The 20,616-nt window shown below is 41.2% G+C and overlaps 1 protein-coding gene across 1 annotated transcript; it reads left to right on the top strand.

The window, feature by feature from the left end:
• The first annotated feature begins 2,078 nt into the window (after positions 1–2,078).
• Positions 2,079–18,468, top strand: LOC120370793 (natural killer cells antigen CD94-like). Its single transcript, XM_039486026.1, is given in 8 exon segments — positions 2,079–2,153; positions 4,414–4,525; positions 12,531–12,626; positions 12,826–12,924; positions 13,942–14,055; positions 14,518–14,666; positions 15,731–15,834; positions 18,315–18,468. Coding segments are annotated over 8 exon segments (903 nt in total).
• The last annotated feature ends 2,148 nt before the right edge of the window (positions 18,469–20,616 follow it).

Genomic DNA, 20,616 nt, shown 5'->3' with positions numbered 1-20,616 from the left:
ACCCTGATATTCTATGATCTAGATTCCCCAATCCTGAATACATCCTCTAGGGATGCCCATATTGCAAGTAATAAAGCTGGAATGAAACAAATGCAAAGAAGAGATTCCAATTGCCTGAACTCAGTAATGTGTGTGACTATGGGTTGTGATCTTTTCTTAATAATGTCCTTGCATCCAAATCAGTGCCATAGGCAACAAAGTGGAGTAGGGTAGAGGGGAGTTGAGTCCCTTGTAATATAACCCAAAATCCAGAAAAAAGCAGATTTCTTAGGCTGTATTTTTCAAAGGAGTCTATAAGAGCTTTCCTCCCCCCACATACATGATTCTCACCAGATGTAGTACTCCCCACTTTCATAGCCATCGATTAACATAATCTTAAAACAATTATCCTGGCCACCAGAATGACCCAGTATTAATAGCTACTTAAGATTTTGCCATGTCATTGGTATGACTGACAGTAATGTGTGCCTTTCCTTCCCAGTTCTTTAGTACAGAAAAAATATAGTGAAGAATGTGCATTCTTTGTTTCTGAAACCCGCTCCACGGTTTGTACAATCACCCAAGAAGGAGGCAGTTGACCTGAAGTCCCTTGCACTGTTATGAGGAAAAACATAGCACATTTGAGATTCATATCTGGAAACATCCCAGACCAAAAGAGAAACTCAGAAATAATTGCTACTTCTTGGCTTTGCTGAGCTGTGTGTTGCTATTTTTATATCATACTGCAGTTATCAAATTCTTTGCTGTATCATTATATATAATGTGAAATGTCTATAATAGTATTTTTCTTACTTATGACTGTAAAAATGGAGATGCTGAATTTTCTACCGTTTTTCACATGTCTGCTGTCAACCACATTTTGGGCCAAATTTTGCCATTGAGTACATGTGTGTTTGGATATATGGAGGTTAGCTGGAAGGGACATGAAAAGGGGTAGGAGCTTCACATCTCTGCCAGCCAATTAGATCATTTGTTTACTCCTACTACTCTCTGTTTTCTCATTATTCAAAGTCAGATATTATTGCACTCTAGTTCTAAGACCCAACTATGTGTTGCTAATTTGAGAAGGGCTGCCCAGGGGGACTCAGAGCTCAGTGTTGACTAGTTGTTGTTTTTTTCCTATAAAATTTTCCAAGCTCGGTATGGGCAGAGATTGTGTTTTAAAAATACAAGCTATGCAGACCTCCTGAGTCTAGCGTAAGATCACTGGTTGATGTCTGCATCTACTCTGGAAAAGGGAGATTAAGTATAAATAGGGAATCTTTGTCAAAAGTAGGTGTTTCAAGTTCTGACCATTCTAGCTGGTGTCAGCCCTCCTCAAATTAGCAACTTGAGTATGAGAACTTCCTGTGTGTTTTCAGCCAGAACACTGTTAAGTGAATATTTCTTTCCCTCTCCAAACCCATTGTACCTATGTATATGTTTGACTATGATTCAAGCAAAGACTGGGGATTGTTCTTCTTGTACCCAAACCACTTCATTGCATCCCAGTTCCAAAGAGGTGAAGTGACTAGACTGTAGAGAGCAGATCAAGGGTTGAGCCAGGAAGTGCACTAAGCTCTTCATTGGGCTACGTTTGTCTTCCTAGTAAGGCAAGTCAGGAATGTGAACACAGAGACCATGGGGTAGACTCTGATCTTGTTTATATCACTATAAATAGGGAGTGAATGTATTAACTTCAATGGAGTTTCATTGGGTTTACACCAATGTACACCAGTTTACACCAATGTAACTGAAAGAAGAATCTCACCCTATGTTTTAAGAAGTGCAGAGACACTAGCTGATCAATAGTTTCTTAAGCAACCTTGTTTAATAAACTCAATATTTAACTGACCTCAAGAGGGTTAAATTTAACACCTTAGGCCTTGCGTAAACCTGCAAAGAGAGAAGATCCTGTGAGCGCTTTGTGCGGGCGCAGCGCACTTCAAACTAGCAGAGTGAGAACTTCCTGTGCGGTTTCAGATGGAGCATTGCAGAGTGAATAATTCTTCCGCTCTCAGCTCCTGTTGTCCATCTCCTTACAAGGCAGTGACAGGGTGATACCAAACTGTCTTTCTCTCCATCCCCAAGGGATTTTCATGAAGGACAAAAAAATCTACAGCACTTCAAGTTCTAGTTCCTGCTCTTCAGCCTCCTATCAAAAAGCTACAAAGGTATAAGTTCCACATTCTTCTGGAGCTTTAATTGGTATGGTACATATTTGTTACAAGAGGTATAGGTGATTGCTTCTGTATAATTAAAAAAATGTTTGAATTTACTTCTTCTGAAATAGAGTTATTTCTGCATCCTGTACAATATTTTTCTTCTGATTAAAATTTAAGAGTGACACTATGAAATATAGTATTATTTTATCATTATTATTTTTAAGGGACTAAGAAAGGATTTATAATCTTAGGCAAGACAGCATTAGAATTTTATATTTCTATATTTTTTTAATCTTTTGTGCAGTATGTACACTTGATAACTGTAGACATCAAATCTACAAGATTAGCATAGGCTGGAAAATACAGGAAATATAATATCCTGATTTTAGTGAGGAATTTGACAGAGTTTCTCAAGAAAGCTTATTTAGTTAATTAATTCAAAAAGTCTTGGATAAGAACATTATCACTGAACAAAAAACTGGTTGAAGTACGGTGAACTAAGGTTAATGATAAGTAGAAATGGGCTGAGTTTAGTGGCAGGATCTTTGTTATTTATCATCTTCATAAACAGACTGGAAACTGCAGTAACTAGACTGTTAATATACTGTATGTTTACATAATTCCATTCTCAGATTATGCTAAATGGAGGGGTATTACAAACACAAGACCCGATAGATAACCCAAAGCAGTTTGGAAAGTTTAGCAAAATGATCCGAAAATAAAATTAAAACTATTACATCTGTTGTAATAATCCAACACACAGCTATTCAGTGGTAGGGAGAAATGGAAAGCAATAATAAAGTAGGAAACTGAGGGCAGGTCTACACTACAGCCTAAGTCAATCTAATTTATGTCGCTCAGGGATGTGAAAAAGCCTCCTCCCGCCCTTGCCTGAGCACCGCATGTTTCCTGCTGTCCACACCAGCACTATGTTGGTGGGAGACATTCTCCTGCTGACATAGCTTACGTTTCTCGCTGAGGTGGAGTAATCGTACGTACGGGAAAGCGCTCTCCTGTTGGCATAGTGTGTCTTCACCAGACATGGTACAGCAGCTCAGCTGCATCAGTGCACCTGTGCAAATGTAGCGCTGTAGTGTAGACTTGCCATGAGAGTGGATAGCAGATTAGATATAGTCTTGCAATTCAGTATGTTAGCAAAAAAGCTAATAACATTTTGTGCATAGATAGGTGCATCTTAATACAGCACAGTCTCTCTCTCTCTATGGCGCCGATGAGAGCATGCCTAGAATTCAGTTCTGTGCATTTCCATTTTGATTAATTATTATTAGTATTTTATTATTTATTTGTTGAACATCTACTATGTAGCTAACTGTATAGCACAGAGAGGAGATGGGCCAAGACTTTCAAAAAAGGGTGCCTAAAGTTGGCCTCTTAAATCCATATCTATACACCTAAAAACTGATTTATGTTCAAAACATTGAGCTCCTCTGAAGTCTGTAATTGCTACTGGGTGCTCAGCACTTTTGAAAACCAGGCTGCATAAATAGGCACCCTCACATAGACTTAGAAGCCTAATTTTTATCACCCATTTTTGAACATTTTGGTCATGGTCCCTGACCTGACCTGATTTAGATAAACACATCATTACAAAAAAAAAAAAAAAAAAAAAAAGGAAGAAGAAGCAGGAAGTTGTGGGCAGTTTGGCAGGAATTCAGAAAAGAAGACATTTGCTTTATTAATGGGGCTGGAGGGATTGATTTATAAAGAAAGCCTGAAGAAATAAACATATGTAATGAATTTGCAAACCATGGCTAAAAGGGGATGAATGATGACTGTCAAGAAATATTGAAAGTGTATCATCATCAAAGAGGAAAATTGGTTGTGGTGTGAAATTGTGGAACTTGGTGTAAAGGAACAGAATTAAAACAGAAAGTTTCCCAAGACCAGTGGTGGAAATCCCTCTGCAAAAAAAACATTTAAAATTACACTAGATAAAGCACTCAAAATGGCATAAACATATGAATGGGAACAAACAAAGAAAAATAACTCAAATGAAAACAATGATTATAATCCTCTCTCCCTCAACCAGCTAGTGGGAAAGGGGACCTCCTGCCCCTTGTGACATTTCTGAACTCAGAACTATGTGCCATTTTCCAAGTGCAAAGAGAGAGAGGCTTTGTGCTTCCGAAACACCCAGTTATTCTGCTATTAGATCATGATTGCTGTTGTGGTTCCTTAGTACAAGTATCACTTTCTATCAGATCCTATTGTTCATCTCAGTATACTAATTCCAACTTTTTTATCCCAGAAAGTACCAGAAATGAGTGAACAGGCAGTGACATATGTAGACTTGAATTTTAACTCTTCTTCTGAGCAACAGAAGAAACAAAGACCAAAGAACACCAGGGCCAAAGTTATGGGTATGTTTATAAACATCTGAGATCATATCTGCTATTACTGATCTTTTATTGTCCATATTAAATCTCTTCTGTGAGCTGTACACATTTTACTTGACTTTTATTAGATTATTAGCTTTTTCTTCATTGTTAGGCACAGTCATTTTAGTAATTTATTAACATCTTTCAGCTACTGAAATGCCCCAAGAATGATACACAGTATCTTGGGAGTGGGGAGTAGAAACAATCAAATCTCCAGAACCCTGGAACACAGTTCTGTGATTATGTTTTTGTCCCTGCCAGCAGGTAGGGGATCTTGGGGGACAATTACTGCACTGGTGGGGTGCAAAATAAACTTTATTAAGAAAATGCAAAAACAGGGAAAATTTAATAGTGAGGGGTTTGTTAAGGTAGACAATTGGGGAGGGGTTTCTTTTGGTGAACAGTATAGGGGGTTTCAATAGTGGGGTACAATACAGTAGGATAACCAATTAACACAGAAATATATGATGTAACAGGTAGCTAACAATTTTCTATGTACAGGGTGTGTCACAGCAGCATATAACCAACTAACAGTTACGGATAAAGTATGTTAAATAGCAAACAATTTTAGGTAAAAATGTGTCACAGTGGTGTAAATGTAGCATGTGAGGTGTATCAGAGAGAAAAAGGGTAACCAACGGGGTTTTATGCTAGACTGAGATGGGGGAAGAGGAGCACGTGGTGGAGCAGCAAAGAAACTGTAACAAGTCAGAGAGACACAGAGAAAGCCCGGGGTGGCGGGTGGGGTGACAGTGAGAAGACAGACTTAATCACAATTATACAGAACACAGCAAAATCTTATCTATGATCTAACTTAACCAAGACTACACAAATTAGCAAGTAACAAAAACACAATGCAACAATTCTTTAAGCCTAACTTACAGAGTACAATGCTAAACCTAACTTAACCACAGCTATGCAAAATGAAATTACAATTTATCTAAACTAAAGGCTAAGCCTAACCTAATGGGTGCACCTTATGCTAAGGGTAGTTTCAGAGGGCAGAGTGGTGTGTGCCTAGTGGTGGCTGCAGCAGTGGGGCAGCTGCAAGCTAGAAGCAGATTACAGATACAGACCAAGGAATTAGCTTGGATCTGTCTGCTGGGGAAAGAAAGCCAGCAGCCAAGACAGGGGGAGTTTGCAAGAGGGAGTTGTTACCAATCCCCAGGACAGCAGCAAAGGCAGAGGCAGGCACAGCAGTTTCAGCATCAGAGGACTCAATTCGCTCACAATAATCAGGAGATCTCCAGGCAAAATTCGTTGTTCGTGGGAGGGGAGTTTAAAAATGGGGGTACGCTCAAAAATAAAATGAGAGCAGAGAAAGGACCCCCCAGAACCCCTGGCTGATCAGACCAGGCAGCAATGCAGGAATCTTTCTAAGGTCTGATCAGAAAATGTCTGGTTATAAAGGCAAACTTAGGCAGCTTCCCGCCAGTAACTCTGATTGGTTCCCCTTCTTACAGGGAGGCGAGAAGGCAGGGAAAAGACTGCAGGTAGGCATAGAACATGTCTGGGCAAGTTCTGAGCCCCCAGGTATGACTCATATGCTCAGCTATTTTGCCTTTAGGTCTTGAAGCTCTGGGCATTGCCTACCCTACACCAAGCCCAGGTTTAACAAGGTGATAACAGGACTAACCCTTTGAACAGGGCAGTGATCCCACTTAGCACGCAGCACAAGTGGCCATCCCTTTGAGAAGGGCAATGGCTCTTGTTAAACAACTTAAGGGGCCCTCCCTTTGAGAAGGGCAGTGGCCCTGGTAGACAACTTAACAGCCAGGGAGGGGCGGCCACAGGAGGAGAACAAAAACAAAATGGAGTAGGGGGACAGGTGTAAGAAACAAAATGGAATAGGGGGATAGCTGTAACAGACAGTTTTCACAAACCATTCCTTGTCAAAGAATGTTGTTTGAATTGCCCTGTGTACAAGGAGACATGCCTTATTGTGGGAGGATTAAAGGACGTGATGTCTGAATTCTGCTTTCCCTTCTGAAGCATACTCATACTCAAATAAAGTACCAGTTTCTCTCTGCTTTGCCTGATTGTCATAGTCAACATCATGAAGTCATGACTCATCCTTAACTGGCCATATATATTTACTATCCCAGAGCCATTAAACTCATTCCTGTCCAGCAGAGGATTTCTTGACCTGTGCAAGAATTCCAGTGAGCTTCAAAGACATTGTTCAGTTAGTTTTTGAGAAGATGACATTTAAAAATGCTCCTTTTTAAAAAGACAAAGAAGAAGGAAAACACTGACTCAATCAAGAAGAACATAATGCCAAGTGCCATGTTTCTCTGAAATCAGTTGTAAAACAGCCATTGACTTCAGTGACAGCAGGAGCAAGCTTTAAATTAAGGAAATAGCACTAAATGTGTTGAATGAGTTTATAAATGTGTATTGTAGATCAGAGTTAAATTTGTGTTAGAATCATAGAAATGTAGGGCTGGAAGGGATTTGAAAAGTCATCAAGTTCAGCCCTGTGTGCTGTGGCAGGACCAAGTAAACCTAGTCCATCCTTGACAGGCGTTTGTCCAACTTTTTTTTAAATGCTTCCAATGCTGGGGTTCCCATGACCTCCCTTGGAAGCCTCTCTCAGAGTGTAACTACCGTTAAAGTAAGAATTTTTTTCCCTAATATCCAACCTAAATCTCCCTTGCTGCAGATTAAGCCCTTTACTTCTTATCCTATCTTCCATGGACATGGAGAACAATTGATCACCCTTAAGATATTGGAAGACTTATCAGGTCCCCGCTCAGTCTTTTTTTCTCAAGACTAAACATGCCCAGTTTTGTCAGTCTTTCCCCATTGGTCAGGTTTTCTAAACATTTTATCATTTTTGTTGCTGTCCTCTGGACTCTTTCTAATTTGTCCACATCCTTCCTAAATTGTGATGTCCAGAACTGAACACAGTACTTCAGCTGGGGCCTCACCAATGCTGAGTAGAGGCTGACCATTACCTCCTGTGTCTTACATCCAACACTCCTGCTGATTCCTTCACAATCACATTAGCCTTTTTTCAGCTGCAACACTCTGATGACTCATATTCAGTATGTGGTCCACTGCAGCCCTCAGGTCCTTTTCATCAGCACTGCCACCTAAACCCCATTTTGTAGTTGTGCATTTGATTTTTCCTTCCTAAGTGAAGTACTTTGCACTTGTCTTCATTGAATTTCATCTTGTTGACTTCAGACCAATTCTCCAGTTGATCAAGGTTATTTTGAATTTTAAACATGTCCTCCAAACTACTTTCAACCCATACCAGCTTGGTGTCATCTGCAAATTTTATAAGCGTACTCTCTACTCCATTATCCAAGCCATTATTGAATAGAACCAGATCCAGGACTGACCCCTGAAAGATGCCACTAGATACACCCTCCCAATTTGACAGCAAACCATTGATAACTACTGTTTGAGTATTGTCTTTCAACCAGTTGTGCACCCACTTTACTGGAGTTCCATCTAGACTGTGTTTCCCTCCTTTTCTTATGAGAATGTCATGTAAAAGTGTGTTAAAAGCCTTATTAAAATCAAGGTATATCATGTCTACTTCTGCCCCCCATCCACTAGGTCTGTTACCCTATCAAAGAAGGAAATTAAGTTGGTGAGGCATGTTTTGTTCTTGACAACTCCATGCTGACTATTCCTTATAACCCTATTATCGTCCAGGTGCTTACAAATTAATTGACAATTTGCTCCAGTATCTTTCCAGTTATTGCAATTAGGCTGACTGGTCTATAATTTCCAGGTTCTTCCTTGTTCCCATTTTAAAGCTGGGTACTATGTTTGTCTTCCTCCAGTCTTCTGAAACCCCTCCTGTCCTCCAGGAGTTCTCAAAGATAATTGCTAATGGCTGCAAGATTGCTTCAGCTAGTTTCTTAAGTATCCTAAGAAGAATTTAATCAGGCCCTGAAAAACTTGCATACACTTAGTTTATCTAAATATTTTAGCCTGTTCTTTCCCTATTTTGACTTGCATTCCTTCTCCCTGGCTGTCAATATTAATTGTGTTGAGTATCTGGTCATCATGCACCTTTTTAGTGAAGACTTAAACAAAATAGGCATTCTCCCTCAGGGAACTGATGGGCAAGGTCCCCTGGGAGAATAACATGACGGGGAAAGGAGTCGAGGAAAGCTGGCTGTATTTTAAAGAAACCTTATTGAGGTTGCAGGAACAAACCATCCCGATGTGTAGGAAGAAAAGTAAATATGGCAGGCAACCAGCTTGGCTCAACAGTGAAATCCTTGCTCGTCTTAAACACAAAAAAACAGCTTATAAGAAGTGGAAGATTGGACAAATAACCAGGGAGGAGTATAAATGTATTGCTCAGGCATGCAGGAGTGAAATTAGGAAGGCCAAATCACACTTGGAGTTGCAGCTAGCCGGAGATGTTAGGAGTAACAAGAAGGGTTTCTTCAGGTATGTTAGCAACAAGAAGAAAGTCAAGGAAAGTGTGGGCCCCTTGCTGAATGAGGGAGGGAACCTAGTGACAGAGGATGTGGAGAAAGCTAGTGTACTCAATGCTTTTTTTGCCTCTGTCTTCACAGACAAGGTCAGCTCCCAGACAGCTGCACTCTGCAGCACGGTATGGGGAGGAGGTGACCAGCTCTCTGTGGGGAAAGAATTAGTTCGGGACTATTTAGAAAAGCTGGACGAGCACAAGTCCATGGGGCCGCATGCGCTGCATCCGAGGGTGCTAAAGGAGTTGGCCGATGAGATTGCAGAGCCATTGGCCATTATCTCTGAAAAATCATGGCGATCGGGGGAGGTCCCGGATGACTGGAAAAAGGCTAATGTAGTGCCCATCTTTAAAAAAGGGAAGAAGGAAGATCCAGGGAACTACAGGCCAGTCAGTCTCACCTCAGTCCCTGGAAAAATCATGGAACAGGTCCTCAAGGAATCAATTCTGAACCACTTAAAAGAGGGGAAAGTGATCAGGAACAGTCAGCATGGATTCACCAAGGGCAAGTCATGCCTGACTAATCTAATTGCCTTCTATGATGAGATAACCGGCTCTGTGGATGAGGGGAAAGCAGTGGATGTGCTATTTCTGGACTTTAGCAAAGCTTTTGATACAGTTTCCCACAGTATTCTTGCCAGCAAGTTAAAGAAGTATGGACTGGATGAATGGACGGTAAAGTGGATAGAAAACTGGCTAGATGGTCGGGCTCAACGGGTAGTGATCAATGGTTCCATGTCTAGTTGGCAGCCAGTATCAAGTGGAGTGCCCCAAGGGTCGGTGCTGGGGCTAGTTTTATTCAATATCTTCATTAACAATCTGGAGGATGGTGTGGACTGCACCCTTAGCAAATTTGCAGATGACACTAAACTGGGAGGAGCGGTTGATACGCTGGAGGGTAGGGATAGGATACAGAGGGACCTAGACAAATTAGAGGATTGGGCCAAAAGAAATATGATGAGGTTCAACAAGGACAAGTGCAGAGTCCTGCACTTAGGACGGAAGAATCCCATGCACTGCTACAGACTAGGGACCGAATGGCTGGGGAGCAGTTCTGCAGAAAAGGACCTAGGGGTTACGGTGAACGAAAAGCTGAATATGAGTCAACAGTGTGCTCTTGTTGCCAAGAAGGCTAATGGCATTTTGGGTTGTATAAGTAGGGGCATTTCCAGCAGAGCGAGGGATGTGATCATTCCCCTCTACTCAGCACTGGTAAGGCCTCATTTGGAATACTGTGTCCAGTTTTGGGCCCCACACTACAAGAAGGATGTGGATAAATTGGAGAGAGTCCAGCGGAGGGCAACAAAAATGATTAGGGGGCTAGAGCACATTACTTATGAGGAGAGGCTGAGGGAACTGGGATTGTTTAGTCTGTAGAAGAGAAGAATGAGGGGGGATTTGATAGCTGCTTTCAACTACCTGAAAGGGGGTTCCAAAGAGGATGGATCTAGACTGTTCTCAGTGGTAGAAGATGACAGAACAAGGAGTAATGGTCTCAAGTTGCAGAGGGGGAGGTTTAGGTTGGATATTAGGAAAAACTTTTTCACTAGTAGGGTGGTGAAGAACTGGAATGGGTTACCTAGGGAGGTGGTGGAATCTCCTTCCTTAGAGGTTTTTATGGTCAGGCTTGACAAAGCCCTGGCTGGGATGATTTAGTTGGGTTTGGTCCTGATTTGAGCAGGGGGTTGGACGAGATGACCTCCTGAGGTCCCTTCCAATCCTGAGATTCTATGATTCTATGATTCTAAGCACAATAGATTTCTTGATGTCATCAGTTATTAGCTCTCTTTCCCTGCTAAGTAAAGGTCCTACCCTTTCCTCTGTCTTTCTTTTGCTCCCAATGTATTTAAAGAACCACTTCTTATTGCCTTTTATGTCCCTTCCCAGCTTTAACTCATTTTGTGCCATAGCCTTTCTAAATTTTATCCCTACATATATTTGCTGTTGTTTTATACTCCTCCTCATCAATTTGAATGTTTCCACTTTTTGTAAGATTCCTCTTTCATTTTCAGGTCATTAAAGAGCTCCTGATGGAGGCATATTGGCCTCTTACTATTGTTCCTATCTTTCCTTTGCATCAGAATAGTTTGTAGCTGTGGCTTTAATATTGTCTCCTTGAGGAACTGCCAGCTCACCTGAATTCCTTTTTCCCTTAGATATTCTTCCTTGACGGTAGCTCTCAGAGAGACAGATGAGCATTTGCAAACTTTCCATTATGTTTTTGACAGAGGCACCAAGCAGGCAGCACGCCCCCCAGGACATCATGTCAGATTGGCAGATGGATGCCTTCATTCCAGAAGAGAGTCCCTGACCACCAGCACCTTATGTGTCCTCCACCCATGTGTGGTGGCAGTGAGGCTTCCAACCTGGGGGCAAATGCAAATGGCTCCTCCTCCTCAGCCACTGGGATCTGCTCCTCACCACCCATTGTCAGTATAGCATACCAGTTCTTGACATTGATTGACAGGGAACCAGGGTGGGGGGGTGGAGCACTCTCTACTGACTGAGGTGGCCAACTAGTCTGTCAGCTCCTTGCAGAGCTGCCTGTTCTCCCATTTCCTCTGCTGCTGCTGAAGTCATCTGTAGCTGGCTAGTGTCTGTAGTAGGAAGAGGGTCACAGCATCCTCCATCCCAGATGTCTCCACTCATGTCCAGTTGATGAAGTTCTTATGCTCCCAGATGCTAGGCAGACAAGCCACTTACAGCTCTCTTACCTTCTTCCCAAGGGACTCCTCCAGCAGACACCTCTTACACTTGGTTATTCCCCCTGCTTGGATTCATTCGCAGGGAAATTCTGGACACATTCCCAGCAAGTCAAGACCAGAACCTGCATGGAAACCTCTAGGGTCAGGTTGCCTGTTTTGTCAGGAACCCCACAGTGTAGACAGACAAAGAGAGAGGAGTGGTGATGGAAACATGCCCTGATGGGTTCTTCCTTGTACAGTTCCTGCAAGTTTAAGGAAATAGAATTTAAAACAGAAACACACACATACCTGTCTGCCTCTGCTGGCAAACTCAGCCAGCTAACTCCCTTGGTCTCCCAGCTTTTGGTCTACTACTCTTTTGAAGTATACGAAAAGAAATTTTACATTTCAGTATTTTGATAAGCCAAATGCATGAGTCGTAAGGATAATTGTGTAGATATGTTATCTTAATTGGTGATTTCTCTAGCTTTTAATGCTTATCTTTTTAATTGTGCTTTTCTGGTTATATAGTATATGCAAAGGGTTATATTAATCACTTGAGCAACTTTTAAATGAAAGTTAACATTTTTGGTTAAGACTCTAAATAGAAGACAGATATCAGAAAAAAGTAATTATCTGTATCTGCTGAATTCCCAGATGTTTGTTGATCCCAGTACACTGATAGGTTACTGAAGACGATTGTACTGTAGGAAAAAATCTTTTAATACAAAAGTTCTGCCTCACATACTGCAATGACAGTTTTATACCTCTATAGATTGTATACAGAGCTGTCTACTTTGTCAGTGCAATGAATGGAATTAACTATTTCTATGCTATAATCCACTAGAAGTAAACGAGGAGGAGGTGACCTACACAGAACTGAAATACCAGAATGCTTCTGAACAGCAGAGGAGACAAAGGACTAAGAACCCCCAGGGCAAAGGTACTGTGAGCTACAAGCTGTTGACTCTGCACATACTACTATTTAACTGTCCATAGTCTAACACCTTCCTTGAACTGTATGAGAACATTAAAAGCAAAACTCCTTGTAAAGATTTCAGAGAAACCAGTTAGGGCTTATGTCTACTGTAGGCTTAAAATGTTCTCCTGAATACTGCATTTCTCCCTTTTCTCTCTCCCAGGTTCTTCTGCTCCATCTTCTCAATGGAGGCTCATTGTAGCAATTCTTGGGATCTCCTGCCTGGCTTTGCTGATAGCAGTGGGTTTCTTGAGCGCCAAAGGTAAAGTATGAGCAAAGAAGACACTAAAAGGCCAAATAATTTGGAGCTGACATATGTCTTCTCTAACCTCTTAAATCAATGGAGCGTGAATTGCATTGTGTGTGCTGCACTTCTGAAAATCACTTCTTTAGTTATATAATTATGGATTTAGGGAACAGGACAGGGGAACCAGCTGGGCTCCTACACATTCTTCTTCACTCTTCAGGATTTTCTAGGGACAGCTGTAGCAAGAGAGTCCCTGGCATCACAACAACAATGTAGCTGTCTTGCCCAGGAACCAAAGATCCATACAGGTCCCCAGCCCTCAACGCAAAGCACAGACATTCTGGTGGAATCTGGGGACTGAACCCCCAGCATCTGCCACATGAAGCAATCTATAGCTAACAATAAAAGACTTCCTAGGACGCTTCAGGGCTTGAAACTTCTGGAATTTTCTCAGCCTCATGCAGTTATTCCTTGGCTTCCTTGAAATAGGGTGACCATACAACAAGTGTGAAAAATCGGGACGGGGGTGAGGGGTAATAGGCTCCTATATAAAACAAAACCCCAAATATCGGGACTGTCCCTATAAAATTGGGACATCTGGTCATCCTACCTTGCAAAGATTCCAGTTACCATTTTCTTCTTACATTTCTAATTTTCTCCTTGCGTGCCTAACTTTGAAAATGACATATTTGTGATTCAAACAATCACTGTTGTGACTAAAAGGTTAGAAACCAGGATATTTTCAATTTCATTTTTCTCAACATCTTCATAGAGTCAGGATTTTTAGCCACACACAATTTTTATTTTTAATTTCAAGATGTTTATTATTAAATTAATATTTACTTAAAAATTGCCTGATGTGTTAATAGTAACATGATAACATACTATTATAAATATATATTAGATATAAAGTAACTGATAGTGCAATCGGGCCCTTTGTGTACCTGAAAGGCACACACATTGATCTGTAACACTATGATTAAATTTAGTTTTAAGTGGTGCATCATATTGTTATGCTATTTTGGCTTTCAGTTTTTCAGGTCTCTGATCCACCATGTGGACAGCTGGAAAACTTCACAAAAGAAATGGAAATTTTCCAAGGTGAGAATGCAAACATACCATAGGTTTTGAACAGGAATGATATAGGTCAATTTCCTTTAAAAAAAAACCACAAGTGTTTCTTATATTTGCTCTACCTGTTGACTGAAATAATTTCAGATTGAATCCCTAACACCTGTAGCAGCACTGATCAATAATACATAGATCATGACATTTGGTGTTAATTAGAACACTGGTCTTTTTATTCCTATTTACTATAGAATCTCCCCATATCCTCACTAGGCAAAATTCAGAGGTGAGACTTAGGGAAGGGGACGGAAGTTAAACTGATCTGAGTGACATGCTGAAAGGCCATAGAGAGAAGTACAGCAAGAAAAGCAATCAGCTGGAGAGAATAAGAAACTGTAAAATAAACCCATCAAGCTCCCACTTTACCTTACACCGTGGGCTTCTCAGCATATTAGTTAAGCCATCTTACACTCCCTGACACTCGCATGCCTGTATGAGTGAAACAGTGATAGGAAACCTAAACTGTATTGTCTTTTTAAGGCTGGAAGTCTCTTTGCCAAGAACATTGGTTTCAACATGGAAAGAAATGCTACCGCTTTTCTACTGAATACAAATCTTGGCTGGAGAGTCGAAAAGCCTGCTCTTCTCATGGCTCCAGACTCCTTTTAATAGAAGGCAAAGAAGAGCTGGTAGAGTATCTTCCTCTTTTGGAGAGCTGCATAGTAGAAGATTTGTCAATGAAAACAGGATTGAGGAGAATGAGATTTGGCTTCATTTGGTATTTTGCTTTATTATATAGTTTTTCTTGAAGGCTAATTACCTTGAGCTTTCTCCACTCCTGCCAGTATTAGAATCATCACTAAATTCTAAATTCAAATCAAATACATCTCCTGCAAGACAGTAACCCAATGTCACCTGTACTTTTCACATTCATATTCAATGTACTGATGCCCCCTGACTTACGCAATTGTTCTGTTCTGGAAAGCCTTGCATAACTCAAATTTTGCATAAGTCAGAAACGTATACCCGTAAGTTATGCAAAAATTTCTGCAACTCAAAAATCCTATTTCTGGCTTATGGAACTTTTTCCTTAAGTGCGAACTTGCTTAAGTCGAATCTTGCATAACCTGGGGAGCGTCTGTACAGCTATTACTGTAGTATAAGATGGAGCTGAAAATTGCACTGTGCATTTTTCTCTGTCTCAGATAATGTCCTCCAGATAAGAGAGTGAATAGAGATTAATCAACACTGAAGAAATGAAGTAGTTGAAAGAGCTGACAGAGTTTAAGGAAAAGCAATAGCACCAGGGTTAGTGTCCTAGGAATTACTGCTCTGTACTATCAAGGTTGGAATCCCCTGTCCAGCCTTTCACTACCTGGGGCCAGCAAGTACAGGGAATTGCTCAGGGGGTGCACTCATCCTCTGGGACAGGGCAGTGCATCAATGGAGCAGGATTGGCAGTTTCCAGTGGAAACTTCTCCAGTCTCCTGAGGGTTTTGACGGAGACAAAGGTGTTAAAATATGGTTGGGAAGGGAAGAGAGGCTATTAACACAGTTTCTACAAGACTGAAACTTACATTCTTGGAGAAAATGAAGAACATGATCAGTTTGGCCAATAGAGTTGCTCCAACCTGAGGTTAACTGAGCATATCAGGATTTGTTAATCACATGACTGTACCCCTGGTATCTATTTGCCCATGAAAGAAGCAGGGAAACAAATGCAATTGTATGTATTGGTTTTGTTCTTGTTCAGGATTTCATAAACCCACTGGCAGCTTTTCACTGGATAGGATTATCACGTGACAAGACCTACAGACCCTGGATGTGGGGAAATGGCACAGCTCTCTCCACTGATTGGTGAGTCACAGACATTTCTACAAACTTCTCATTTCTATGATGATTATTTTGCAGCATTTCTATGGTGCTCAATATGAAGCAAAAGACAAAGGAGATCCCAAACCCTGAGCTAAAAAATATTGGCAATGATGTGAGTCAGAGCTCTGCTATGAAACAAATCACTCCTTTTTCCAACCAGTGTTTGGTGGAAGTAATGAAAGAAAACTACTGTTCAGTATATCATAGAATCATAGAAGCTTACGGTTGGAAGAGACTTCAGGAGGTCAGATAGTCCAACCCCCTGCTTAAAGCAGGACCAACACTAACTAAATCATCCCAGCCAGGGCTTTGTCAAGCTGGGCCTTAAAAACTGGATGGAGATTCCACCACCTCCCTAGGTAACCCATCCAGTGCTTCACCAACCTCCTAGTGAAATAGTGTTTCCTAATATCCAAACTAGACCTCCTCCACTGCAACTTGCAACCATTACTCCTTGTTCTGTCATCTGCCACCACGGAGAATAGCTGAGCTCCATCCTCACTGGAACCCCCTTCAGGTAGTTGAAGGCTTCTTTCAAATCCCTCCTCACTCTTCTCTTCTGCAGACTAAACAAGCCCAGTTCCCTCAGCCTCTCCTCGTAAGTCATGTTCCCCAGCACCCTGATAATTTTTTTGCCCTCCGCTGGATTCTCTCCAATTTGTCAACATCCTTTCTGTAGTGGGGGGCCCAAAACTGGACACAATACTCCAGATGTGGCCTCATCAGTGCCAAATAGAGGGGAATAATCACTTCCCTTGATCTGCTGGCAATGCTCCTATTGATGCAGCCCAATATGCCATTAGCCTTCTTGGCAACAGGGGCAAACTGTTGACTCATGTGCAGCTTCTCGTCCACTGTAATCCCCAGGTCCGTTTCTGCAGAATTGCGGCTTAGCCAGTCGGTCCCCAGCCTGTAGCACTGCATGGGATTCTTCTGCTCTATGTGCAAGATTCTGCACTTGTCCTTGTTGAACCTCATCAGATTTCTTTTGGCACAATCCTCAAATATGTCCCTCTGTATCCTATCCCTACCCTCCAGTGTATCTATCTCTCCCCTCAATTTATATAGATAAAATTGCACTGCTGTCTCATTTACGGATATAATCTAGATTTCCCTTCCCTTCATTCAATTTTACAATTGGCCATTTACATGAAAACTGGATCTTTGATTCCTCAGGATTCATCTGCTATTGAAGCTACAGTAACTCCTCACTTAAAGTCGTCCCTGTTAATGTTGTCTCGTTGTTATATTGCTGATCACTTAGAGAACATGCTCCTTTAAAGTTGTGCAATGCTCCCTTAGAACGTTGTTTGGAAGTCACCTGCTTTGTCCACTGCTTGAAGAAAGAGTAGCCTGTTGTAGCTACCTGGTGGGGGCTTGGAACCAGGGTGGACCCGAAGCCCCCCTATTAGCTCCCCATTCCCCTAAGTGAGACTCAGGACTGAAAAATGAAGACAGGAGCTTATGTGTCATGGCAGAGGTGCAATTCTAGAGTTATACAGAAAAGTTTAAACAGTATCTGGGGCACTACTCCTGCCTAGCCAATGTAGTTATTCCCTTATATTCATAACCACCAAATTTACTAATTAATCTTTTAATAATGTTCCCTCTGCTTCTCCACAATTGTTCTGTTATTTCAGTGGTCCCCAACGTAGTGCCCGTGGGTGTCATGGTGCCCACCAGGGCATTTATGTGTGCCCGCCTAGCACCCAGCAGGGGAGAGAAGCCGCGACCCCAAACCTGTTGGGGACATAGAACTCCAGGGCTGCAGGCTGCGGGCATCGGTGTTCTCAGTCCCTGGCAGGCGCGGGGCCATGGCTTAAACTAGAGAGAAGCCACGGCCCCACACCTGCTGGGGACAGAGAACTCCGGAGCTGCAGGCTGCAGGCGCTGGTGTTCTCTCTCCCTGGCAGGTGTGGGGTTGGGGCTTGTCTCCGGCTTCTCTGGGGCTGCAGGCTGCAGGCGCTGGTGTTCTCTGTCCCTGGCAGGCGCCAGGCCGCGGCTCTGCCCCTGCCGGGAACAGAGAACTCCAGGGCTGCGGGTGCTGGTCCTTGGCAGGCACAGGGCCGTGGCTTAAGCCGGAGAGAAGTCACGGCCCTGAGCCTACCGGGGACAGAGTAATTGCCAAATAATTTAATTAATACCTTTTACATGTAAAATTACCCTTTTTATCTTATGGATTCATATATTATGTAATATTAAATATGATGTTTTTCATATTATTTAATGTACAAATACAAAATAAGCCTTGAAAAATTGTTGGCGCCCGCCACACTCTTCTGAAAACATGAATGTGCTACTGGCCACAAAAAGGTTGGGGACCACTGTGTTATTTGGTAATGCCATATACTATGGCACTCAGATTCCAGAGTGATTTGGCACCTTAGAAAAAACTAAAATTGTGATGTACCTATAACTAGAATGGCTGAAATACCCCCCCCCCCGCGCTCCACCCATTTTAGGTTTCCAGTAAAGAAAGGATACATGGATGGGGACTGTGCAGTTGTCAGAGGTGGAGAGCTCTTCTCTGATGACTGCAAAGATAAAAAGCGCTATATCTGTGAGCAGCCAGCTCTCTTGATGAAACCTGACATATCATCACACAATGGAACTTGAAAACCATGAGAATTTTATCCTGGGCAATCACTTATCCTCTTATAAATGCATGGGAGAAATGTGTGCACTTTACTTTTTCTCTTCAGAGGCTGTGTTTATATTGTAAATAAGGCTGTCAATTAATCACAGTTATCTCAAGCAATTAAATCAAATTAACTTGATTAAAAAATTAATAGCAATTAACCACAGTTTTAACTGCACTGTTAAACAATAATAGAATACCATTTATTTAAATATTTTTAAATGTTTTCTACATTGTCAAATATATTGATATCAATTACAACACAGAATACAAAGTGTACAGTACTCACTCTATATTATATTTTTATTACAAATGTTTGTACTATAAAAAGATTTAAAAAAGAAATAGTATTTTTCAGTTCACCTCATACAAGAACTGAAGTGCAATCTCTTTATCATGAAAATGCAACATAAAAATGCAGATCTTTTGTTACATAACTGAACTCAAAAATAAAACAACAAAAGCTTTGGAGCCTACAAGTCCACTCACTCCTACTTCTTGTTTGGCCAGCTGCTAAGACAAACAAGTTTGTTTACATTTACAGGAAATAATGCTGCCTGCTTCTTATTTACAATGTCATCTGAAAGTGAGAGCAGATGTTCACATGGCAGAAATTTGTTTAATGTCTGGTGCAAATAATTTACAAATAATTCCTACCTGTGCTACTGATAATAATATGTCTCTAGAGATGAGAAGAACTGAAATATTTTTAAATGTCTAATTTAGTTATTTACTTTTTGCTTCCTTTGTTATACTTCATCCAAACACAGAAAAAGAGCACAGACAAATGCATTTGAATACAAAGATACCAGTAGTCTCACTAAAAACACATTTCTGGGGAAATCAGTTTAAAGTGTTGTTCAGAAGTTCAATAGAATGAACTGAAATGGATATCAAAGGGAATTAAGTTCCATGCCACAGGACCCATCAAAGCAAAATCATAATTATCTGTCGTATACACTTTCTCTGTCTCCTTTGGTGTCTATTGCCATGTTATTTAAGATCTAAGATATGATGGTGGTGGGATTCCTAAAGGTCTTGTTTAATTGGAGTACAAATACCCATCAGGGTGGACTGAAGGAGGAGCTCTGAAAAATAACCAGAGCTTCAAAACTCAGTAGGGCTAGTTTAATGACAGCCTCTTACAAAATAGGCAGCCAGTGTAAAAAATATAATGCAATATGTAATATGGCCCCAACCTCTCAAACCAATAAACAGAACAATAAGTTGAGAACTATGAAGAAGTCCTGCTTTGAGCTCTTGTACTGATAAGGATAGAGATTGTTGTTGTCATAATAGGATAATTAAGGGTGCACTTGTAAAAATTGCAAAACTGTGTGTAAGGGGAGGGAAACCCACTTTTGTACCATATTTAATGCAAAGATGTCCATGATCAAAAGTGATGCCAAAATTCTTAACCTCATCTCTGAATGAGCCCCTACAATACATAGTGTGACAGAAGAAGAAAAACCATAAGGAGTTCCAGTCCACCAGCAAGAATTCCATCTTTCCAAGGCTGAAGATAATGTATCTCTGACACATGCATCTGAGAAGGCCCCTAGCCCTAAGGCTGAGCTTTCAGGATGCACTTTGAGGAGTTTGTCTCATACTGTAACCCCAGCATCCTGTGCTTGGTACAAATATGTCCTTGCTACACAAGATGGTTCTACTGCTCTTGATCCAGTCACCTCACTCTTGTCTACACTGGAGAAATGTACCATGGTAGGAACCATGTACTATGGTCCCCCTAATATGTTAATTATCTTGTGTCCACTCACAAAAGCACTTCAAATGCATGACAAATACCAGTTGAAGTAGATTTGCTTTCTGCAGTGTTTAATGCTGTGTTATTCTCTTGGCCCATTTTAGTCTGAAACAAGTTTGTGTAACCTGAATGGTTCAACCAATCCTCAATGGTGACATTTCAAAAATCTCCAAAAATCCATATCTTTCAGGAGTTGTGTTGGGAATGTTGCAAAGTACCAAGAAACTTTTGTATTTGATAGGGTTTACCACAATGCTATTGTATATGGATGAATCAGTATGGCTAGAGTGGATGCACTTAAACCAATCCTAGCCTATTCAATAGCAAACAGTTCAGTTGTTTAGTGTGGAAACAGCCTGGT

The sequence above is a fragment of the Mauremys reevesii genome, linkage group 1, assembly GCF_016161935.1.
Source record: "Mauremys reevesii isolate NIE-2019 linkage group 1, ASM1616193v1, whole genome shotgun sequence".
Classification (NCBI taxonomy): Eukaryota; Metazoa; Chordata; order Testudines; family Geoemydidae; genus Mauremys; species Mauremys reevesii.
The sequence above is the reverse complement of the archived record's forward strand: the minus strand, read 5'-3'. Positions and strand labels throughout refer to the sequence as shown.